At 40.0% G+C, this 25,705-nt stretch overlaps 1 protein-coding gene across 1 annotated transcript in view; it reads right to left on the minus strand.

Annotated features, from left to right (window-relative positions):
* The window catches only part of FAT3 (FAT atypical cadherin 3), a 528,492-nt gene that overhangs the window by 83,303 nt on the left and 419,484 nt on the right, over positions 1-25,705 (minus strand). Inside the window, exons 7-12 of the mRNA XM_012657230.1 lie at positions 21,342-21,617; positions 18,720-18,930; positions 10,050-14,123; positions 6,002-6,198; positions 4,849-5,002; positions 1,650-1,883 (exon numbers count right to left, since the gene is read on the minus strand). Coding sequence (XP_012512684.1) covers positions 1,650-1,883; positions 4,849-5,002; positions 6,002-6,198; positions 10,050-14,123; positions 18,720-18,930; positions 21,342-21,617 — 5,146 coding nt within the window. The remainder of the gene's footprint in view (positions 1-1,649; positions 1,884-4,848; positions 5,003-6,001; positions 6,199-10,049; positions 14,124-18,719; positions 18,931-21,341; positions 21,618-25,705) is intronic.

Consider the following 25,705-nt stretch of genomic DNA (forward strand, 5'->3'; position numbering starts at 1 on the left):
AGCAGATCGAGGTGCTGGTAAGGTCCTCATTCTGGTTTTGGTCCTTTAAAGTCTGCATCATCTCTGCCCTGTTAAATGTCCAGAGCCTAGACTTTCCTTCTTCTCCAACTCCTAGCCTGGCCGTCTGACTCCAAAGAAGTGAAAGGACATAGCTAATTGCATGTTCTTCACTACGACTTGCAAAACGGCTCCAAGTGCAGCGTCTGTGAGTCAATAACACCCACCCCACCCTGCACTGTCTGAAACACCATGTGCACTCATCAGACTTCTGTGTCCAATCTCCAGTAGCGTGAGCACACCCAATTCCTTCGTGCAGGGAGTGAGTAGAAAAACTCCAACATTTTAGCCTTTAAAATTTCATCTGTGGCCTAATTATACATTCTCAAAATCAAATTTAAAATGATTAAAAGATCCATTTGCATTAATTATGTCCTCTTTTCCCCCAAAAGTCACCTGCTAATAAGAGGCCAGAAAAATGTTTTCTAATCCTCCTTCAAAATAGAGTAGTTGTAGGTATTACATAATTATATATCAATAAAAGAATCTTTTCCTGTTTGCCATTTTTCACAAAGCTCTGTAATACACAGACTTTAAAAGGGTTGGTTCTCAGCCTCAAAAATTATGCTAATGAGCTTAAAAGCAATAATTCAAAGTGTAGCCACTGATTTCTCTAAGAGGAAATATGCAGAGACCCCGGGCTCTACGTTTGTTTTCAACTAATTATCATGTATTTACTTTTCCATTAGTCCAATAATTTTTCTTTCAGTTCAGAATTAAGCAATAAGACATTGAATTACATAAAGGCCTGTTTAGCATAGCAGACACACCCCATCATTCCCTAGTCCTCTGATTTACAGCTCTTAAAATGCACAACCAAGAGGCTGTCTATATGCCCTTTCGTATTTATATTCCATCACATAGTCACCTCAATAACTTATGCATTCTCAGAAGGTCTACCTAGCAATTAACTCCAGTCTTTTCTAACTCACCATCTCATTATGTAAAGTGGATTTGAACACAAACTTTATTAGCAACTTTCAATTCTAATTCCTTATCTCCCCCTCCCCTACTCTGCCTCCTAGTAATGTCAGTTTACACGTGACGAAAATTCTCTGGAAAATGGCAGTTTAAAAAATCCACATTGGACTGGCAGCACATTTAGTAATTGGTCTTTGCACTATGGGGCACTACAATAAATCGAGATTGTCGTATTTCAGCTGAAGCATATGATGTAATTCTTCAAAGAAATGGAAATGAATTCTCCCTGCCTCACAACACAGCATTTGAACTATGTTTAGGAGGAACAGGCAAGTAAGAAGGCTATCATTTTTATTCGAAAGGTCAAAAAAAATGAAAAGAAAACACAAAAAACTTAAACAAATCAACCTAAAACCCTTGGCTAAAAGATAAAGGAATTCATAGCATCTCTTCTTCAAACACTAGCAAGAGGAGGGAGGACTACTTGCAGAGTTTTCTCATGCATATGAAGCACATCAGCTAAGGAGCTGAAAGGTAATTTCATGTAATCTCATGGTAAGGAACCAACGGGGCTGATGAAGGTTCTCATAAAAGTAAAGGAAAGGCACCACCTGAAGACACTATGTCCAGTGCGTGAACAGGCAGAGGCCCGGTCAGTGCAACTGACTTACCAACGTCAGGGTCCACGGCTTGAACTCTGGTCAACAGAGCCTTGGTGGCCGTGTTCTCATAGACACAGGCATTGTAGTGGTCAGAAGAAAACACAGGGGGGTTATCGTTCACATCCTCCAGGATCAGGCGGACGTCAGACTGGCAGAACCTGCCGCCCCCATCCGTGGCTCTGGCGATCAGGTTGTACACAGGGACCCTCTCCCGGTCCAACAGAGCCAAGGTTTTTAACTCGCCTGTGAAAGTAAATGGCAGCATGATTGGCCTGGCTTGTCAAAAGCTGTCTTTCTTTGAGGAGCAGAGGATCAATTATATAAAGAATTCCCAATACAGGAAGGACCAATGGCATTTGGCCCCAGTACCCCATACACTGAAAGATATAGAAAATTCAATTATTTTTAGGCATCAGGATAAATGGATGGGATTTTTGGATGCAGCAACCAACCAGCTTCATGACCTTCAAAATTCATTAGTCCCTTTGGGAAACCTCTGGTATCAGAGGTTCTTTCTTTTGGCTACATGGAGAAGCCCCTTATCTCTTTAAACCTCTCCAGATCTACTCTGGAGATCAGTCTCCAGATTTCTGGTGTATCTGCAGAAAAAGCACAGAGAATGGACCAGCATCTCTAGTTCTCTGGTGGTCAGTACTGTCAACAACCCAGAGACTCAGAAGGGCACTCTCTTTGTTTCCAGATACTTAACTTTTTATTCCATCTTTTAGGGGAAAACAGGCAATCAAAACAGAGGCTGGCTTGAGCAGAGCAGGGTCTGAAGGACCACTACCGTGCCAGGGCTAAGCCTTTACTTGCTGGGTTGTGGAAGGGCATCTGGGTACTGGGGCAGGGGTCAGGTGGGAGACAACTTGAGGAGCTTGGAGAAGCAGTGACTTGGCAACCAGCATCAAGATTTTAACCGGTGGAACTGCTGTGCTGGACACCAGCTCCCGTGGAGACTTTTTTGTTGTTTACGTTTCAATAGATACGGATAACAAGTCCAGTGACGAACCTGAATAAACGGTGTTTCGTAAAAAGTATGATTCATGAAATGTTATCACTCTTAAATAAAATTAGTAGACATTATTCAGATCAAGATACCTGTATTTATAAAGCAGTTCCTCCTATGGCGTCCCTGTTGCAGACAGCCAGTTCTCAGACACAGGTTGGCTCATTTCCCTCTCCTATTCAAAAAGCTCCAGTGGCTTTCCAGTGTGACATTCAAGACCCTCCATGATCTGGCCTGAAGTTGTTTTCCTGCCATTTTTGTACATTTTCTGGATGTGCTGTGCTCTTGGCTCATGCTGTCCCTGTAACCTAGAGAGTCCTGCTTTAGCTACTAGACTCCTGGCTCAGTTCAAATGATAGCTCTTCCTTAAAACAGCTTCCTTTTTTCTCTCTTCAGAATATTAGCCACTTCTACCTCTGTGCCCAGATATAGCTCCCCTTATATTTGTCCTGGGCACTCATTTCATTTGTCTTTTGTTATTATTATTATTGGTTTACTTGTCTGTCTTCCCTACTGGATTATAATATCCCTTGGACACAGTTTGTTTTGTTCATTTTGGAGTTTACTACAAATATCCTATAAAGTGTTTTTATGTCTATCAGCTACTCAATAAATGTTACCTATGGAGTAAATCATCACCAGGCCCAGACAGCTAAGTAGTATATTCCCATGTAGCTAAGTTAAGGCTTCCTAGCAGGATACAACTCACATGGGAGTGGGCAGGGAGGAGCCACTACCTTTTTGGAGACTCAGTAGTTAGTTACTGTTCACAAGGACCAACACAGTTGGAAATATGCAAGCTAGTCAATCGTTCAATTAAAAATTGCCATTGGATGGTTCATTCAATTCACAACACTAAAATAATTGCCTCTGTAGAAAATGATTTTTCCATTATCTCTGGTCTTCAATGCAGCTATCTGCCTTTAGCTTATATGACCTTGCACCTTGTAAATTTTACCTGAATATGCAAGCAAATTTGCAGGTTCATAGCTTGAATGTTCAATAAAAACCAGACAACTATGTTAGTAAGAATCAGAAAGGGATCCAAAAGGGAGTTCAAAATGAAAAAACCCTCCTTCCTATGCATTGCTGTCTGGTTTGCGTGGCAATCTGCATTTGTGATGTAACTTGATTTATACTTTTTATAAGCATATGCCTTCACTCACAGATATGAGAAACAGAAGAAGCAAATAGAGATGTTTGCTTACTTGATACTAATAAACGTAGGTAAAGTCCAGGCAAGTTTTATAAACCAAATAAAGTCTGTGCGGTCCAGAGCACCCATATTTGGACACCATATGCTCCTACTATTTCTTAGATAGAGTCCAAGATACTGAGCATCACTGGTGCAGAGAACAATACCTCAAAATACGGTGCTTTGGCATGCCAAATACTTCGAATTAAACTAATCTGGAAGGCCTTAGAAGATGCCTCAGAATCAAGACCTTTCTAACCTTCCCTTGTTTTTTTCTCCCCCATTCCAAGTGCAGGGAGGGACTCTCTCTGGAATTTCTTTATCTGACTGAGGAAATTTCTTTCCAAAAGAAGTGCAATGGTCTTAAGACCACTCTCCCTTGGAATCCCATCAAATAACCAGGAAAGATTGACCACTGGAGAAGAGAAAGAAGACTAAAAGGTATCACCATGCCCCAATAGACTTTTCATCTATTCTTTTGAAGACAGATCCAAGAGATGACCTGGGAGACTTTATCTGCATAATTAGACCGCCTTTGTTCACAGTGCAATTCAGTTTCTCGCCTGCCCACAGTTTGCTGGTCCCATTGAGTTTTCTAAGAGAATCATTTAGAAGATAATGTCTGCCTCCCAGGTCCATTTGTTTCCTCTAAAAATAATCTGCTACCCCTCCAAAATTACCTATATACCCCCCCCACTTTCCTCTCCCCTATGAAGAGGATATTTAAGCTTCAACCATCTGGCCCTTCTTTGAGTCTCACATTTTTGGGACTCCAGTGCCCATGTGCATGTAAATAAATTTGTATGCCTTTATTAATCTGTCTATTGTAAGTTCATCTCTGTGAACCTTTAGACAGGACAGAAGGGAAGCTTTCCCTCTGCCTCATGACATCAAATATACTAACTACTAACTACCACTATCCACTAGTGATGAGATAATATGAGAGTTTAACTTCTCTCATGGCTTAGCAATGGCATTTACCCAAAGAATAAATTTCACCTTACCACTTTCTGGATCTAGAAAAAATTCATTGTTTCCAGATCCATAGAGTGAGTATCGTATATCTCCATTGGATCCAATATCGGCATCCTTGGCACTGACCTTCAGGATGATTTTATTTGATGCAATGTCTTCAGGAAATAATGCTGTATATGCAACCTGGGCAAAGGTGAATAAAGGTAACTAAAGCATTCGTATTTATGGGGACAATTGCCATATTTCGCATTGTATATTTCTTTAAAAATTTATTTCTATAATTTAGCTTCTGCTACTTTTTTCCTTTAACCACAGAACCATATTACAATATACTATGAAACATTGCTTATCTGCTGCCCTACCACTCCCATACCCATTCATTCAACAAATATTTACTGAGCACCTACTATGTGTTAGGCACCATTCTAGGTGTTAAATATACAGCAGTGAAGAAAACAGATAAAAATCTCACCCCTCTGGATCCATGACACACATCACATATTGACCATGGTACACCATTCTGTTGAGCCCCAATGAGTCCTGTGGATCTTTTCAACTCTTTAAAGAGCCACGACTAATATTTGGCATTAACATGAGAGATTAAATCTATTTGCAACATTTTTCTAAGCTATAGGACACCAATATTGTCTCTTGGTCTACATGGTAAAGAAAAAATAAATTGTGACTTGATTTCAGTATTAATGAAAATAAAATCTAGTACTGGTACCATGTATTGGCATCATGTTTTATACAGAAGTAGAAAGCCTACTTCATAACGAGCCAGGAGACCTGCATTCATTACCAACACTGCCACTAACCATTTGTGTAAACTTATACAAACCAGTATTTTACCCTATAGAGCAGTCCATTTCTCTTTTATGATTTCAGTGATTTAGACAGAATAAGTCATAATGAATTACTTAAAAATTATTTCATTTTAAGACATTGTTTTGTTTTTGGTTTTTGGTGGCGTGGGGTGAGGGGTAAAATTAGGTACCCGGTTTTCCTACCTATTCTCTTTTCATGTTTAGAACATTTCATCCTACGTTCCATGTCCTACCCTCTTATAGCCAACTAGAGATAAGAGCAGAGGTTTGTTTGGCCTTAAGAAGAAAAGCGAAATGGCTTTTGATTTCATTTTAGAGAAACAGTGAAAAGCAGAGCTGTATCTCTAAATCTTACCTGATCACACACTGGGCTATTGTCATTCACATCACTGACTGTCACTTCCACCATGGCCTGTGTGACAAAGAGCCCATCGGTGGCAGTGATATTGAGGAAGTAAATGTCTTGCTCTTCTCTATCTAGAGGTCTCTTGACATAGACCTTCCACTCACTTTGCACCAGGCCCAAAGCAAACCGTCCTCGGGGGTTTCCTCCTGCAGTAAAAAAAAAAAAAAAGAGAGAGATTTTGAACATGTGCAATGAAATGCCTTGATCTACACCTACGCTGAGAGGCCCGTGGGGGGTCATCCAGGTGCCCCTCAAACTGTATCATTTACGATACTAAAAAAGAATATTGATACTCCCTTTGGCTCTCTTGCAACAAAGCATGATATTTATATGCTTGGCTTGTGTGGAAAGTAAAACAGTAACTTTCCAAGAGAATAAAATCCATTTAGAGAAGCTGGAGATGATCTCTTGTTTAGTTCCCCTTAAGGATAATCAAATTCAAACTGTGAACAATCAATCCTCTTCTCGGGATGACACAATTGTCTTTCCACTTAGTCTCGAGAGAGGATGTAATACACTGTAGCTCTTGTTACCAAGACAATTTCATTAGCTGTTGATTATGCAATCAAGGAAAGGCAGTTAGTTCTATTAAAGAATCTTTTAATGAAGGCTTTATCATACAGCTGTGCTCTTCTCATAAGGATTGGGATTTGAGGGAGAAAAGTTTACATGACAGAGGAAGGCCCATTAGTATTAAATAGCCCTAAGGAGGGGTCATTTAAGTAGTGGTTCAAAGATAAGCACTGCAATTAGATCAAATTTATCAGAGTGAAGCTGGTGAAAGTGGAAGAAAAGGAGAAGAGATACAGTGGAATAGCTTTTCATGATTCTGAAGCACTGACAGTGGTCCCAGAAATATTACTTTTGCACATCATTAAATGACAAGGAGGTAAAGGCAGCTTAGAGAACAAGATAGGAAGAGGAGAGAAGATGAGAACTTCCTTGACCTTCTAATCCCTAAGAGGGAAATAATGTCATTTCAAACACTGAGAAAGACTGTGCAAGACAACTGGCAAGAAGTTAGGAGTCAGGTTTGATGATCACCATCTCACTTATTTGGGCAATCAACAAATATTTATCACCTACTCTGGGCCAGACACTGCTCTAGGCAGCAGGGCTACAGCAGTGGACAAAGTTCGCAAAAAATCCTGTTCTCATGGCAGAGCTCACATTCCAGGGGGGAAGACTGACAATAAACAAACACATAGGAAAAGCATTCTGCATGCTGTTACTTCATGGAAAAAGTGGAGCCATCTCACGTACCTATAATGAATCTTTAACACATTGACTGCCATGTGAGTTGTATTTAACTCACGCAAGTTTTAAGCCCAGGGCCTTGTGAAACATATGTAACTCACACACCTGTTCAGCTTGGGAGCTGCATGAACTATTTTTCAAATTGTATATAATTCATGCACAGAAAACAATAAAAAAAACACACTTTTCTTTAAATTAGAAAGGATCATTTTTGTTTTCAAACTTTTTATTCTATTTTTGTAATAAAATACTCTTGCCCCAAGGAAAAAAAAATTTTTCTAGTGTGGCAATGTGTTAAAAGCAGGAGGCAAACATCAGGGTCCTACTAGAGAGACCGAGTGGGGAGGAGTGGGATTCTGAGTGCCAGACTGCACTCTTGATTGTGGGGGGGCGGTTAGGGGGACTTCTGAGGGCCTCAGCACTATGGGACAACCATGGCATCAATGGAACCAAATTGGGCAGAAAGTGCAGAAAAGTTGGGGGCCACACATTCCTTTGGGGCAGTGGTTCTCAACTGGGGATGGCTGTGCCCTTCCCCTCTTTAGGGCTGTTTGTCAATGTCTAGAGACACTTGTGCTTGTCACATTGGTGACAGGATGGTAATGGTGGTGGCAGTATGTGCTACTAGCATCTAGTGCATAGAAGCCAGGGATGTGGCCACACATCTTACAACACACAGTACAACCCCCCACAACGAAGAATTATCCAGCAGTGTGGCTGAGAAACCCTGCTCTGGGAGGTCCTGGGTCCTCCCTGGGATATCACTTTCCTCCACCACTGGCCTGGGCTCAATTATGCGTGAGTTGAAAATCATTTCAGCGCACACAAATTTAATCTCTCCATTAAATGCTTTCACTGCAAGCCCACACTGTTCTTTTGTTACACAAAATGATTAATGGTCCTTTGTTAATCTGAGGCAGCATAGCCAAGTTGTGTTACATCCAGAGCAAAAGTTAAATCTAATTAAAATCAGTTGGTGGTTGGCACTGCTAATAGTAACAGTAGCTTTAAGCTACTTTGTACTCATTACTTTGGTAAAGTCAATGGGATGGTCCTTTTAAATCATCCATTGAAAATTCAGAGACTATCAATAAATAATTAAGGATAAGTATTTAACAATTCTTCCAAATAGAAAAGGATCCCTCCTCAGAATGCCTAAGAAGCTTTTTTTCCCCCTGAAATTAAATGCAAATGAATCAAAATGATGTTTCACTTGCCTCTTTCTGTTCTTACCACTTTCATGTTTTAACTGCAGAAATATGTATTTTAATGAAAAAAGACCAAAGGTATCAGGTAAAGCATAAAATACATAAAGTGTTTCAAGTGGAAAATGCCACCAAGAGAACAGTTCCATAAAGAAAAAGGAGAAAAATAATGCCCCAAATTGTGGCAACCCTAAGCATTGACACATTTGCTCCACTGTGGATCTTATTCTGTAGTGATTAATTAACTTTTCCACTAACATACTTAAGCAGATTCTGTGTCCTAAGGGCATTCTAATTAATTCATTTTTCACTCTGAATAATGTAGTTTTTCTAAAGGGAAGCCACCTGACTACAAGTATTGATGGATTCTTTAAAATCTTTTGGCACTTTATTTATGTTCTGCCTTTGAATGTGACAACATCAAAATATTAGCTTTAAATCCCCCAAATAATTTTTAGGAAGACTGTCCCCATACCACCAACCCTCTCCTCTTTCAGTTTAAGGCCAGCTGTCTTCAGAAAGCTACTCCTGATCAGTGACAACCCTTTTTCTCCGACATGAAATCCTCAGCCCCTCAGAGCAATGGTGACATTTTCTGTGCACTCTTTTTGACTGCCTTGTCTCTCTTGGATTTCCCATTGAACTGATACTTACTATTTTGAAAGACAGAAAAAAGAGCCAAGAAAATCCAGTTGTCAGAAGAAATAATCCTTGACTTGGAGTTAATTTAGGATTTCTTGTTGAAAGATCAAACGGTGTCCTCTAATTTGTATATGTGTGTGCATGTGTGTTTTTATGAACAGGAGAATCTTATACATGAAGCTTACTGGGATCAACCTATTTGTTTTCCTTTTCTTTTTTTTTTTTTGTGGGACGTAGTCTTGCTCTGTCACCCTGGCTAGAGTGCACTGGCACCATCATGACTCACTGCAACCTCAAACTCCTGGGCTAAAGTGATCCTCCCACCTCAAAATTCTGAGAAGCTGGGACTACAGGTGCACAACACCATGCCCAGCTAAGATTTCAATTTTTTGTAGAGACGTGGTCTTGCTCTTTTTCAGGCTGGTCTTGAACTCCTGACCTCAAGTGATCCTCCCGTCTTAGCCTCCCAGAGTATAGGCATGAGCCACCGTGCCTGGCCCAGCTATTTGTTTTTCTTAGCACAATAAAAAAAGTAGGAAAAAGGAATATAGTTAAAAACATATCTCCCTACCAAAAAGAGTTGTTATTTTCATTTATTCAACTGAGATATTTGGCTGGACTCCTTTTTAAACGATAAGAAGTAACACAAGGTCTAAGTGCCAATCTGGGTAACATGTTGTTGGCAAACCTGTGAACTCTAAGGCTGAGTTAACAACAACTAGCAAGCAAAAAACCCAGTCTGCTCAGAGATCTTTCACTCAGCTCCAGAGATGTTTGGTTACTAGCAATTCCTCATCTCATCTTTCTTCTCTCCTATTTTTATTCCCCTCAGCCATCTCCCATCTTTCTTTATAAAGCAGAGCACATAGTGAAAACCATGGGTGTTGACTTACCTGTAATATGGTAGCTCACTTGGCGATTAATGTCGGACGTGTCTCTGTCCCAGGTGCTGAGGACAGCCACCACCTCGCCTGGCGGGTCACTCTCCTTCACATTCCCTCGGTACACCTCGTGGGCAAAGACTGGTGCATTGTCATTTATATCTGTCACCTTAACAGATACCAAGGTGGTGGAAGAAAGAGAGAATGCCTCTCCAAGGTCAGAGGCCACCACAGAGAAGGTGAATTCGGGGTCTGTCTCATGATCCAGGTCCTTCAAGGTACTTATCCAGCCTGTGTTGCCGTCAATACTGAATGTCTCCATTACCTTTTCGGACTGGGAATCTGAGTGGAGGGAGTAAGTGACCTGCCCATTGGCTCCCCAATCCATATCAGTAGCTCTCACCTGCGTGAGTTTGGTGCCAACAGGCATCCCTTCCATTATGATGGTCTCGTAGCTTGAAGTTTCAAAGACTGGCTTGTTGTCATTCAAATCCAATACCTTGATATCTACATCCACAGTAAACATGATGTCTACCTTGTCCAGGGGAACAGTGGCTGCTGCTTTAAAGTGGAAAGCTGGGATAGCTTCATGGTCAAGGCGCTTGTCAAGCTTAATTGTGCCTGTTTCCTGTTCGATGATGAAGACACCTCCTCTGTTATTTTCTGGTCGTTCCCCATTAAGTGTGCTGAACCGGACATTCTGACTGGGCAAAATCCTCAGGGTGTCCACTGTGCTCCCAATGGCTGTATCTTCTGCAATGGCAAAGGAATATTGAGACTGGGTGAATGAAGGCAAAAATGTTTCAGGGGGCAAGACATGGACATAGACAGGAATGAGGGAGTGCTTCACTGGAATGCCTCCATCTACTGCTTTGACAAAGAACGACAGCACTGTATTTTTCAGTTGGTTAAAATTGCCTTTTGTGACCATCCAGCCATTGTCAGGATCGATCTCCAGGAGGTCGGCCACTGAGACTGAGGCCTCGCTGTAGAGGGAGTATGTAATCCTTGAGTTTGCTCCATCATCTGAATCCATGGCTTGAACTTGAGTGACCAAGTGGCCCCTTCCAACGTCTGCCCTGACGCTGGCTCTATATTCCACTGTCAGGAACTGGGGAGCATTGTCATTTTCATCCACAACAATCACCCTCACAGTGCAGAAAGTTGTTCTCCCTCCACCATCGAGAGCCCTCAAAAAAATACTAATGTCTCCTTCCAGAGGGTTTTCCCGGTCTAGCCTTTCTGTGGTGATGAGCTGTCCATTGCTGTCGATGAGGAATCGATCCTTGGCAAAGTCATTGATGATGGCATAGCTGATCTGCCCATAAGTCCCTGGATCCCCATCTGTGGCTCGGACATGAATTACCTTTGTCCCAGCAGCTGCATTCTCTCTCACCTCAGCTACATACGTGCTTTGTGAAAATGCAGGGCTGTACAAGTTGGCCCCTAGTACCCTAATGTGCACCTGTGCAGTGCTGGTGAACAACCCATCAGAGACAGACACGTTGAGACTGTACAGAGGCTCCATCCGCTGTTTCCGGTGGCTGGACAGTGTGATGACTCCGCTCTTGCTGTCCATTAGAAAGCTTGTACGGTCATTCCCAGATAAAATGCTATATTCCAACCGGTCAAAGTCAGAGCTGTCTGCATCAGAGGCTTGCACACAGGTTACAAAATGGCCCCGGGGGGCTAATTCACTCACATATGACTCATAAATGAGCTGATTAAAAACTGGAGGGTTGTCATTTATGTCAGAGATGTGGATATGAACCAGAACCTCACTGCTCAGAGATGGGAAGCCACTGTCTGTTGATCTGACTTTCAAAGTACAGTGTTGTACTAACTCATGGTCCAGCATCCGTGCTGTCAGGATCAAGCCACTTGTGCTGTCTATGTGAAAATAATCTGTGCTGTTGTAGGTATCCTGGACGATCTGATAATGTACCATTTTGTTGTTTTCTGAGTCTGCATCAGTAGAGACAACTTGCAAAACAGGTGTCCCAATAAGAGATGCTTCCGATAGTGTTGTATTGTATGTGGGCTGATCAAAAATAGGGGGGTTGTCATTTACATCATTGACTAGCAAGTCAACAGTGACTTCAGCCCTAGCACCAGTAAGGGCATCACTGGCCCTTATTGTCAGCTTGTAAACACACGTAACTTCATAATCCAAAGGGCTAACAACTTTCAGAACCCCAGTGTCAAAGTCAATGTTAAACTGTTTAAAAGGATCCCCATCAATAATGATATATATGATGCCTTGGCCTTCTGGACTCGTGGCGTTGATGCTTAGGATGGGGGTGTCCACTCTGATGTCTTCATTGATGGATGCTGTATAAAAGGGCTTATCAAACACAGGCATTGCTTTGTTGACAACAGTGATGGGAAGTTCCACAGATGTGGACAAAGAGGGTTTTCCACCGTCCTTTGCTAGAATGGTAACTCCATACTCAATGTTGGACAAGTCAGAGTTGAATGCTTCTTTTAAAATAACATTCCCTGAATTGGGGTTAATTTCGAAGTGGCCATAGTCATCCTGTAGGACATAGGTCACTTCTCCATTTGCACCTTTATCTTTGTCAATGGCTGTCACCTGGTAAATCTGAGTCCCCGGCTCAGCATCAACTTGCACAGCAGCGTAGTAAGGGAGGCCCACAAAGACCGGAGAATTGTCATTTATGTCTTCGATGTTAACCCTGACCACCACCCTAGCCACACGCAGATGGTCCAGCTCACGGCTGGCTTCCACCACCAGCTCATACAACTCTTGTTCTTCACGGTCAAAGGGCACTCCAGTGGTCTGAATGACCCCTGAGGTAGATTTTATCTTGAACTTATTTCCTGGGTTTAGGATGCTGTATTTTAAGGGCTCGTTAAGGCGGTTTCCAACTGCATTGACAATAGCAACTTTGGTTATGTTCGTGTTGTTCTCTGAGATTGACGTGGAGTAAAAGTTTTGTGTAAAGTGGAGGCCGCTGTCCATGGCTTCTTTAACCACGACGGTGACCATGGATGTACTGTAGAACTTTCCATCAGACACTTTAACTATCAGCATGTAGTGATCTTTGGAGAGGTTGTTGTTTTTTATGGTGAGTACTCCACTATTTGAGTCAATTGAAAAATGATCCAAGCTGCCTTCCATTAGGCTGTATGTCAGTTCGGGGGGCACCTCAGAGTCAGGATCTGTGGCACTGACTTTCAGAACCTCCACTCCGACATAGGTAGGTAGGAGTAAGACAGTCTCAAATACAGCCTGAGTAAAAACAGGTGGGTTATCATTCACATCTGTCACCTCAATGTTGACCTCCACGGGACTCTCTGCAGTCAGCTGAGGGCTGCCACTGTCTCTCACATGCACATGAAAATGGAAATGGGCGATGGTTTCGTGGTCCAGGTTGGCAATGGTTCTAATTGCACCAGTGCTGGAGTCTACTGTGAAGAACTTCTTGGCCATGGACTCCACAATCTGATACACTAGCAGAGCATTCCGGTTGCTGTCAGCATCAGTGGCTCGAATCACCAGTGGGCTGTTATCTAAGCTCCTGACAATGCTATTGACTGGCGCTGCCTCACTTAGGCTGCCCGAGTATTGGGAAAAGAGGAAAACTGGGGCATTATCATTTTCATCAATGATCTGAATATTGACTGTGGCATTGGAAGCCATTCCTGCCATGTTAGTGGCCTGAATGATGAGCTGATAAGAGGAAGTACGCTCGTAATCCAGGGCCTTCCGAGTGGTGACGACTCCAGAATATGGATTTATGGTAAAGCTCCCATCAATGTCTCCATCTTTGACTTCATAAATGAGGGTAGATTGACTGATGGCGGAGATTAGAATGACTGATGTTCCAATGTCGACGTTTTCATTTACTTCTGCTTGGTAGTCTTTGTGCGTGAACTTGGGGTGAGAATTATCAGACATGGTGACAGAAATGCGCACAATTGCAGTGGCGGACATTGGCGGGGAGCCCTGATCTGTGACCTTGACGGACAGGACAAACTGACCCATCGTCGTCATGTCTGGTTCTTTGGAAACAGTGATGATGCCCAGGACTGGTTCGATCTTAAACGTGTTCCCGGTGTTTCCTAAAATACAGAAATCAGTGGGGAAATGAGTTACAAGTGGGTCATTAAAATCTTTTTTGAAGATTAACTCTTTATTGAAAGGTACCTTATTGCAACATGGCAAGTAGAAAGCAATTATTGTACTCATTCTGTATCATTCTTGAAATAAAATGAGAGACTTCTCTTTCAGGGGTATTGAAAAGCAACCGAAATGAGTTTTCCCGTAATACTGTGAATTTCGGATCAGTAGCTTCTTGATCCAAGTTAGACACTGTCATAACAACAACAACAGCAAAAGCATAGCACTGTGTACATGCAAGCTGGGAAAGAAGAGAGCTTGTAGGAGACTTTTCTGCTAAGAATGTGCAGGAATTCCTCATTTCCACCCTTGTGAGAAGAGGGACAGACTCGGCTGGCACATACCAATGCCACTGGTAAAATGGTCTCTGTACCTAAGCTAGTGGTCATATTCTGTGTTTTATGTTAAAAGACAGAGGGTTGTGGGAATAGTTTCAGAATGTTTAGTTAGTTGGTTTCAGATTGTCCCAAGGGTAAGCTCTGCTACATGAAATTGGTAATATTTCACTCGATCAAAAATGACCTCACCGAAACCCCCCTCATTACTTTGGTGAGGGGGGTTTGCTCAGGCACAGAGACTTCTTTGCAAGTCACCACCTGCTTTGTAAGTTGTGAGCATTTTCTCTGACCACCCTTCCATTCTTCTCACCTGCTCTACCCTCTCACACACCCCTGAACACACATATGCACACACATAGACATAAAAGTAGACATAAAATTTCATAAGGCAGTTGCTCCAATCTGTAGTCATCTATTCACTAAGCATTTGAGAGGTTTCTGGTGAAGTAGGACATTGTTGACACTCCCAACCAGCATTGCAACCGAGAACTTGAGGCATAACCTTTAGGAAATGGAGAGCCAAGCGCCCCACTTTGACATAGCTGGCAGGGTAAGGTCTGCGGCTGTGATGCTGCACAGGTTTAGGGCTCTGCCTTGCAGACCCACTGTGCCTTGGAATCTGGGATTATTGAGCATGATAGAAATAAGAAAGGAGTAAAGAATGAGGGACACAAAATGTGAAGAATTTAAAGAAGGTAGGGGGTGACGTAGAGCTTGAAAGCAGGGGGCAGCGTGAAGCTGCATCCTTCACTAAGCTGCTTTTTGTTTATCTCATCAGGCTTTTGGATACTTCTCAAAGAATATATGTGCTTCTGTGTCTAAAAGTCTTTTAGATCAAAAGTTAAAGATCTTGGTTATTAAATTGTATCTGGATTTTTCTTTCTTTTTAAATACTGTAGTATGGCAGACTTACAGACTTACTACATGTCAAAGTCATTAAAATAGGCATCATGATTCAGAGGGCAGTTATATGACTTGTCTATTGAAATTTCAGCAAATATAGCTGTGTATATACTCCTTACCACATCCTTATTAAACTTTTCCATATCTGAATACTAAAAGATCATGTTCACATAAAATCTACTTCAATGAGATAGTTATTTTTAAAGAGAAAGTATATCTAATAAGGAGTTCAATTTGATTCCAGCCCCAAAATGTGAATATTAAACAATGTTGTCTTTGATATCACTATGATTTTTTACTTGGACACCTAAACATGGCCATTTTGTGATGATAACAAAAAATTCAATGATTTTCTGAGTAAACTTTCAAATTTTCAATAAATAGCACCATGGAATTGAGTGTGAATCTAATATTTGATGATTCATAGACCCTCACAAGGAATCAGAATCATTTTGCCTACGCAATGGTCACCTTCCAGTAATGCATCTACATGCAGCCCTGGCTGACGAATGCTAACAGAGCCAAGTCTCTCTGTGTTCACTGATTATGGTGTCCCACTGTAGAGTTTCTAGGTATGTCCCCCGTCACTCCAGGCCCACAACATTGCTTCACAACTGGTGAGATATATTATGGTGGGGCCAAAGGGGAGCCAGTCTTGACCTCCAGTAGAATTTTATAACCCTGTTCTCCCACGGCCACTCATACCCTTGCTATACCCTTCCAGAATGATGTGCTCACACATCAGGTCCAAAGTGGACCCTCCTCCTCTTTCGCCCTTTAACATATTAACCCATTTTCTTGGAATCCACTTCCTGATTATTCTCTCCTGCTCCACTTGAATCCTTGGAAATTAACCTCTGTTTGTTTTCTTGGAATTTATGGTTTCTTGCAGACTTTCGGCAACTACATAAGAGCTGGGCTTCTCTTACTTATAGTGCCTACCACAAAGAAGGTGCTCAGTAATTATTTGTTGAATGAGAGGAGAGGTAAATTTTGAAAAGGTTTTTAATTCACCGTCTGTATGCATCTGAGATCCACTATACCCCCATCCTCACTCAACTCTCAGTCTTAGTCTCTCTTATACTACTCCGAAGCTCCGCTGGCACCAACACAAAACTCCAACAAGATACAAGACCTGAAGCTCTACACTCAGATTTTGCCTCGGTCCTTCAGGCCAAAGTAAAAAGCTTCCGTAGGCAGGAGATAGGAAATTTATAGCCCACGAGGAAACAGAGTAAAATCTTGCTTATCTGAGGTGTGTGAGAAAAGTTAAATAAAACATAACACTTCACACAACCATTTGTCATTTGCTTCAAAATGCTGAAGCATCTGGGATCTGCCTCACTCTACCATCATGTGGGAAGATGATGGTAGGACCAGTCCAGGTCTGGCGTGGGTCTGTCTGTCAGTCTGCGAGGGGGGCCTCCCAGCCATTTGAGATTTAATGTGAATATCATAATGTGAACACCGTAATTTAATGTGAACATCGTTTAATGTGAACATCGTATATGTATGAAAAGGTCATTTTTTTGAGATATCAATTGTTCCTGTGGTTTTCTGGAAGTTCGGGTTTTCTATATAAAAGATATTTTAAGGAAATAACTTTTCTCTCTTGTTTTAGTCAGTTGTTACAGAAATGACTGAGCACCATGGGACAGTCCATAGAGGTTAAAAGATCAACTGGGCAGTCTTTTCTGCTGGACAGTAAGTGAAATTACTCCTCAAGAACCTCCAAATTGGCTGGAAAATTATCTGGCTATTTGAAAGAAGTATAAGTAGTAGGCTTAATGACAAATATAAAAAGGAGGTAGGTATACAGACAAATGTTTAGAAAATGACAAGAAAAGGAGAAATAAAACCCTACATCTAAAGGATTACAATGACATGAAACAATGTATGTGCATGAATGAATATTGGGAAAAGAAAAGACACAAAATTAGAAAAATCTATAGAAAGAATAAAAAGAGTTGTTGGATTAGGTGAAATTTTCTATGATAATTTTTGGAAAAGTTTCCTTATATTATTTGTGGAACCAGAAGAACAAGAATTACATAATTGGGTAATATTATCTCTGTCATAAACAAGTGATGCAAAATAGCATTTCTAAAAAAATACTGGTCAGGCTTTAGGTTAAAAGGAAATTTCATGGAAAGCTAGAAAAGAAACAGGCTAATTCTCTTGGACACCTAGCTGTTATGAACCAGAGTCTTGTATTTTTCTTTCTTTTTTTTTTTTAATAGAGCTTAGCACAGACTCATGTAAAATGAGAGTGCCTAATACTCTATAGTATAGAGTGGAAATAGTATCAGATTATCATTCAATGCAGGGATTTTTTTTTTAAAAGGTTGTTGGCTTTTCTTTTTCTAAAATTCTGAGTCCAAAACTGTCGTTCTAGCATTCATAGTTTAATTCAACCCGTTGCAAAAATGCTCTACATTTAAATGAATGGAAAGCCTTTCCATTGCTGGCATGAAAGGAGATTGCATTTGGCATTAAGTACGACAGACATAATGTTGCAGAACATTTTGGAAATATGTGGCTTGAATATTTGAAAAAGACAGAACAGGGGAAGAGAAAATAGAGCAGATAAAGGATATCTGCCATTTGTTGGTTCACAATACTATCTCTTGCTTAGACATTCATCTCTCTGTCATAAATGTTTTCTAGCTACTGCTCTTCAAACCATCAGTACACTGTGGTCTTGCCTTATAGTTGTTAGAGTGATTTTTAAGAAGCTCAAATTTAACAAAATAAGAGGCTATATTTATGTGTCAGCTTAAGCAGGCAGTTCAGATTCCATATCTACCATCTACTCTGCTACTCAGATTGCCTCCAATGAAGTGAATTTGTGCTAACTGTGAGGGTGTGGGAATTTCTGAAGCCTACAGCCCACCTATTGACAAGTTAACAAAGAGATGTTAAGATTCAATTCACAGAACGGCCCAGCAGCCCTCAGATGATGGAAAGCTTTGGTTATTTTAGTCTGAAGCCATGGCTTGTTGGCCCATGGGTAAAGGCCACTGAATTTATTACATATTTCTTTTCTCTATTCCAGAAAAATCTGAGATTGTAAACAACAAAGGAAACTCTTTCTTTGCTGTCAACGATGGAAAACACATTAGTGAAACGCCAAGAACTTTATATACCATCATCACCCAAAGAGGGCAGTTGCTTGGTCAAAAAAATCATTTGGAAATTTTCCATTAGTAATGATCTGAATTTTACATGGTGATAAATACTACGGAGGGTCGAATGCCATGCATTACGCTGAAATCTGTGCAGTCCAACAGCTCTCACCTGCTTCTATGGTATATATGAGTTCTGCATTTTCCCCTTTGTCTTTGTCCAGAGCCGTCACTTGCAGAACAGCTGATCCCAGGGCAGCAGATTCAAACACAGATGCTTCATACAGTGGGTTGGTAAAGTAAGGACTGTGATCATTAGCATCCTCCACATTCACAATGACTCGGGCCAAGTTTCTTCGATAAGGAAACTCCTGATCTCTGACCTTTAGGCAAAATACAAGAAGCAGTAGGACTAAAATCTTTAATCGCAAAGAACTCATATGGTGGGGTGAAAACAAAATGAGATAATGCACGCAAAGTGCTTGACCTTGTAGGTGCTCAATAAATGGTGGTATTTGCAAGTGAGTAAACCGACTGTGAGCAAATCAAGAACAGGGGCCGTATCATCTTTATTGCTCAGCTTGATGCCTGATCTCTGGTCTGTGTCCATGGAACTGATGCCTTGATATCACAAACACAGCCCTGTGCTCTGGCTCTCCTCACACAGCCACTTCCCCCTTGTTATTTGGGTATACAGTTGCTAATGGAATGGTGGATGGGGGCTCTCCTGTGGGGGAAACTAAAGAGTGGAATTAATGAATACAATGTAAGCATTGCCATTCATCCATTCAACACACATTTACGGTCACCTGTTATCTGCCAAGTCTCTGGCTTGAGTCTGGTGGCTCAGCAGTGAATTTGATACAGTCCCTGCCCTCAAGAAGCTTAGAGTTGAGTGGGAAACACAAACGAGTACATAGATAGTGATAAAGCCCAGGAATAAGTGCCCACGTGGGATACACTAAAGGTGCTCTCAAGGTGAGTAGTAAGAACCTAACCTAGCATTTGGCATCCTGTAAGAGGTAACAAGAACAAGTAGAAGTGGTAAAATGGTGGTGGCAGTCATGTGCAGCACTTTCAGGCAAGAGAATCAAATCTCAATTTCGAACACTGAGACCCCTCCTTGTGATTCTATCAAAGAACCTTGCTTGGCAGCTTTAAAGCTCCCCCTGGCTTGCATATGGCAGAAGCTTGCAAACAATCAATTCTTTAACCACAAGATTTTGCTATAATTTGATGTAGCACTGCTCAAATATGTGCTCTTGGCGTATTCAATTTTAGACTCCATGACTACAGAGAGATGTGAAGAAATTAGAAAAATATACCAAGAAGAGCCAATATAGAGAAAGGGGTTTTCAGAAACAGTACCTAGGAGGAATGAGCAAAATGACTAAAATGGGTTAGCTTGGAAAAAGGCAGCATAAAGGAGTTGTTTACTCTAAATACTCAATTATATAAATGATAAATGGTAAAGGGAGACCAAACTCAATTCTGAGTTTGCTAAGGAAAGAATGAACAGAAATGACTTGAAGGATCATGAGAATGGAGTTAGTCACCACCGCGAGGTTTCTTCCCTTGAAGAAAACTCATGCAGAATCAATCCAGTGAGAATGCTGAATTTCCCTGTCCATAGACTGGACTGCCACACCCAAGGACTAAGCTGAACTCCTTATTTTGGGATTACTGAAATCTAGGACAGTTCTAACTGAATGTAAGTTCCACGGGTACAGGATCTTTTTTTTTTCTATCCTCAGTGCCTAGAACAGTGCATGGTGCACAGTAGGTACTCAAGAAATATATGTTGAATGAATGAATGAGGGGCCAGACTCAGGGTTGATTGGATGACCTCCATGAGTCACCGCTTCTGCTTCTTGAAATCTTAGCTGGAAACCACAGCTGAAGGCATGATTCTCGAGTTTCCTCTTGCCCAGGAAGGTTTCCAGCCTTGTGAAGGAAGAGCAGCACTTAGTGGAACATTACTTTCAGCTGATTAGGAGTTGATAGCCTCTTGGTGTATTCTTTTAAAGCCAATCAGTGCACAAGATTGTCTGTCATCCTACCTGGTATTAAGGAATGCAGGGGGGGCTCTGACAGGCAGTGGCTGGGCAATGCCCATGCGGTTCTTGGGTGGTTGAAGAGACAGATTTCAGGCCGTAAATTAATCAAGTATGTTTCTTATTAATCTCTACTTCCCATTTATGTGGTCTAGGCAAACTCTAAAAGTAAAGCAATTTCGCCTACATAATTTGGAGGCCCTATGAACACAAATTCAGACTTAACACTCTCTGCAGGCATCAGCGTGTTTTGAGTTCTCTTTTGTGTGCCAGTATTTACTATTAGGCCCAATGCCAGTACAATAAGTAATAAATCAGGTCTCTAAATGCTTCCAAGGACTGAGCATTGCATAGGCTGAGTAAATGATTACCCTCATGATTAACTTCTCAAGGAACTTCTTTTAAACTTTTGCACAAAATCGTCTGGATGCAAACCAACACCAGAGCCTGGGAACATGACCTGTTCCTTCCCTCTCAAGTCTGTCAGCAACCTTTACTGAGTAGCCACTGTCTGCAGAGCTTATCTACTATTTCAGTTTGGCAAAGATGTGGATTTGCTATCTAACAACAGTAATTTTTCATTGAAATAAAAAGGCAAAAATGAATGCAATCTGGCTGTGAAGAGACCAAATTTACTATTACTGACAAAATCTAGGGGCCCTGCACTTCTGAGGACTCAGGTGTAGGACCTGAATGGTCAACGGTTCTGCCAGGAAAGCAAACTAGCAGTGTGGTCCTACCATTACGTTGAGAATGTGCTTGTCCTGGGCCTCATGGTCCAGTCTCTCGGCAGTGTAGAGCACGCCAGTGCTGGGGTCAATGCGGAATTTTCTCATGCTGATGGAGTCGATGCTGCTGTGGACGGTGTAGCTCAGTTTGTGCTTCTCATCTCTATCTGTGGCTTCAATCTGCAATATCTCTGTATCTGGAAGCACATCCTCGGAAATTGTCACATCGTAATTCGGCTGAGAGAATTCCGGGCCATTATCGTTATTATCCAGCACTTTGATAAATACCTGTAGTTAAAAGAAGACAAGAGTGATGACTAATGCCAATTCGCTCATTGCTAATAAAAGAGGCCCCCCTCCCTCTTTTTTTCCCTCCAGGTCCTTGGATCTTAGCTTCTAGCAGCAACTTCAACATGTAGGAAGCTCTCTTATAAAAACAGTCTGTAATTAGAGGTTGACAATAAACCAGTAGTTCACATTAGCAGGAACATAAACTATGAGCTGTTCAATATTCTCACTATTAATTGAACAGCTCAGATGGCCACCTGAAGGTGATAATTCCATGGAATTACTTTCAGGCATAATGTAAATGATCACAAGGTGACCTTAGTTTGTTAAGTTTCTATTACTTTAAGTTCTCATTATGTGCTTCTCTTAGCGGACTTGTGTGGAGGCAGTGAAGAAAATGGGAAAAGTAGCAAAGAGACAGAGGAACAAACAGGTGAACTGAGAACAGTCACAGCTTCTCAATGGCAGAGTCCATGCACCACGGCTGTCTTTCAGACGGGAGGGGGCTAGCAACGAACATGGTACTATGAATAGCTAAGATATGAAGTTTTTTCCAAATGGTTTTCTTTCATAAAGCAGCATAAAAATTTTCTGGCAAATATAAAAATAATAGTTAAATGAACACACATATTCATCACTCAGCTTTGATAATGACCAAATCGTGGCTAATCTGGTTTCATCCATACTCCCACTCATCCCCACCTGCTCCTCCTATATTATTTTAAAGCAAATCCCAGCCATCATGTAATTTCAGTGTGTGGCTGTCAAAGACGGAGACTCTTAGAATAAACACAAACGCACGCAATACCGTTACTGCACCTAAACAGAGAAAACTGTAATTCTTTAATATCATCAAATATTCAATTGGTATTCATATTTCTCTAATTGTTTTAAATTTGTATGTGTTTGTACATATATGTATATATATTTTTGTAATTTCTTTTAATAAAAATAATGCAAATAAGGTCCAAACATTGTATTTGGTTGATATGTCCTTTAATTATATTTTAATTTATAGGTTCTCCCTCTATTTCCTTGCAATTTTTATGGTGTTATTGTCAGTGTTGAAAAAACTCAACTATTTTCTCTTTAATTCACACAGTCTGAGTTTTGCTCATAGCATCCCTGTGGTTTTGTTCTGCATGTTCCTCTGTCCCCTGCATTTCTTAAAAATTAATAGTTTCACCTAAGAGGCTTGAAAAGATGGAGGTTCAATTTCCTTTTTTTTTTTTTTTTCTTTTTGACACATATCCTTCAGGAATGATCTGGTGTACTTCCATCTGGAGATTCATAGTATCTGGTTCTCTCTGGCCCCGTGATAGCAGCCATTAACAATCATTACATGGATAACATTAATTCATTAACATTTTCAAAATGGTAATGTTCTATGATTCCTTCCTCATTTATTAGCTGAAATAGTTTTGTAAAAAGAAACTTCTCAACTATTTTGTTACTCTGACATACACTTCACATAGGAAAGGTAGGATAAATGCTTCTTTCCCCTTATCATTTTGAAATAATTAGTTCCTTAGCTCTCTCAAAGTGACCCATGAGGTATTCTTTTCCAAGCATTACTATGAACTCATGAATTTAATCACATCTGAGATGTTTCTGTCCATCACAGTTATTCCATTTATTGATGCACAAATAGCCCTTCCTTGGACAGTGGGAGCCTCTTTAGGTTGGTTCCTGAGATCTTTTGACACAACCTTAGTACTCTTTGATAGCTTCCTTGCTTTCTGATAATTGGTAATTTTTCCCAGGGTTGCCTTGTACATTTTCTGCCCCAATCCTGAATTACTCATTTTTCCAAGAAGCCATGGTTTCTTTTTAGTTAGAAATGGCATTTAGAGACCACGATCTAGTGCCAGGAATGCTTGTTGCTACTGGATTGGCTATTATGTTTCAGTTTTATTCATTGGACAGAGGCAGGAAAGGTTTTTTTTTTTCTTTAAATATTTCATGAGTTCATACTGCTAATTCAATTCAAAATTAGAGCATCAATGTTTTTACTTAATCTTATTGTTTTTACATTTGTAACTCCTTTCTCCCATGCTGAAATTTCTTACGCTCAATGACATCATAATTATTCATTGCTTTATCTGAGATACATGCACAAAAGTCTCATAATAACAACACCAACGTTGTTATTATAATTATAATTATGATCATTCAAAACAATTTAATATTATTTTGCAGTTCTTTTTGTTCTTAGGATTTATCCAACTAGGAATATGTAGTTGAATTAGTATTTTTAAAGTCACTTAGCACAGTTCTTCTCTGTAAATATACTAACAACTGGATACCACATTTAAGATCATTTGCTTCCATTTACTTTCAAATTTTAGCCTTGCTTTTTTAATATTTTATTTTATATGTAAAGGTACTAAAGTTAATTTTACAAAAAAGGTATATTTAAAGAAGTTTAGCTTCTATATCTCTCCCCTTCACCCTATTCCCTTCTTCTCCTAGAGGTAATATTTTTTAAAACATTATGGTTTACCCATCTATTTTGTTAATATTAACATATTGTATATACTTTTCCCCACCATGCTATTAATATTTCACTTTACATTCATATTACAATTACAATTAACATAATGTTGGTTCTCAACTGGGGAGTGGGGCAAAGGCAATTAATACATAACCTACACATTTGTACCCCTGTAATAAGGTGAAATAAAATTAAAAAAAATAAATAACCTTTTATATTTCAAAAAACCCATTTGCATTTCTTTTTCTGTTAAACAATTTATATCAGCTCATTCTTCTATGGGCAAGATGGCATTTTCTTTATTTTTGGAAGCTTGGTGATATAAATTGCAAATAGGTTTTCAATTTTGTCATGTATTTTTATTTTGCTCATGGTGATTTTTTTGCCATGCAAAAGTGAACATAGCAATCTTTTCCCTTATGGTTTCTGGATATTAAATCACAGTTTAGAATATTTTCTGCACTTCCAGTTTTTAAATGAACATACCCATTTTTTTTTTTTTTAATAGCATTAGTATGTTCCCCCTTTCTTTCATTTACATCTCTAATTCATTTGGACTTTTTCCTGGTATATTATGTGAGAAATGAATCTAGTTTTATTTTTTTCCATATGGCGCTCCATTTATTTCAGTGCCACTTTTTAGAAGACTATCACTTCCCACTGATTTGAGGAGCCAGCTTTATTGTATACTCAATTTACATAGGCAGTTAGTATATTTCTGGATTTTCTATTCTATTCCATTGATTAATCTGTCTTTTGATGCATGAATATAAAAATGTTTTAATTATAGAGGCTTTATAATACATTTGATATTTGGAAAGGCTAGGACCTCTTTTTGTTCTTTTTCAGGGTTTTCCTGGCTATTCTTCCTTGTTGTTCTTCCTTATGAATTTATATAGCATTTAACAGAAACTTGACAGTATTTTTAGTTGGAATTATACTAAAAGTACAGGTCACCTAAAGGAGAATTGACTTCTTTCTTATGTAGTCTTCTTAGCCAAGAACATGGTTTGTCTTTTCTTGTTTGGTCAAATCTATTGTTTTTTCCAGAAAGTTTTAGTTTTCCTTAAATAGTTTTTGAATACCTTTTAAAGTTTATGCATGTGCTATCCTAAATGAGATCTTCTTTTCCAATATATCTTTTCACTGTTTTTTTTTTTTTTTTTTTTGAGGGAGGGCTACATATATGTTGGTTATTGATTTTGGTATGTTAAATTTACAATGCGTTATTTTACTAATTTTTTTTATCATTTACAGTAGTTTTTCTGTTCACTTGTTTTTCTTAGATCCTAAATTTGAAGACCACTCTTTTGAGTTTTTCAGCTGTATAATTATACTGCATGTGAGATAGTTTTACAACTTTTTTTCTTCTTTTAAAGGAAATGCAAGTTTCACTTTTTAAAATAAATTTTATTGGCTGGGTGCAGTGGCTCACACCTGTAATCCTAGCTCTCTGGGAGGCCGAGGCGGGCGGATTCTTTGAGCTCAGGAGTTCGAAACCAGCCTGAGCAAGAGCGAGACTCCCATCTCTACTAAAAATAGAAAGAAATTAATCGGACAACTAAAAATATATAGAAAAAATTAGCCAGGCATG

The sequence above is a fragment of the Propithecus coquereli genome, unplaced genomic scaffold (assembly GCF_000956105.1).
Source record: "Propithecus coquereli isolate 6110/MARCELLA unplaced genomic scaffold, Pcoq_1.0 Scaffold534, whole genome shotgun sequence".
Taxonomy (NCBI): Eukaryota; Metazoa; Chordata; class Mammalia; order Primates; family Indriidae; genus Propithecus; species Propithecus coquereli.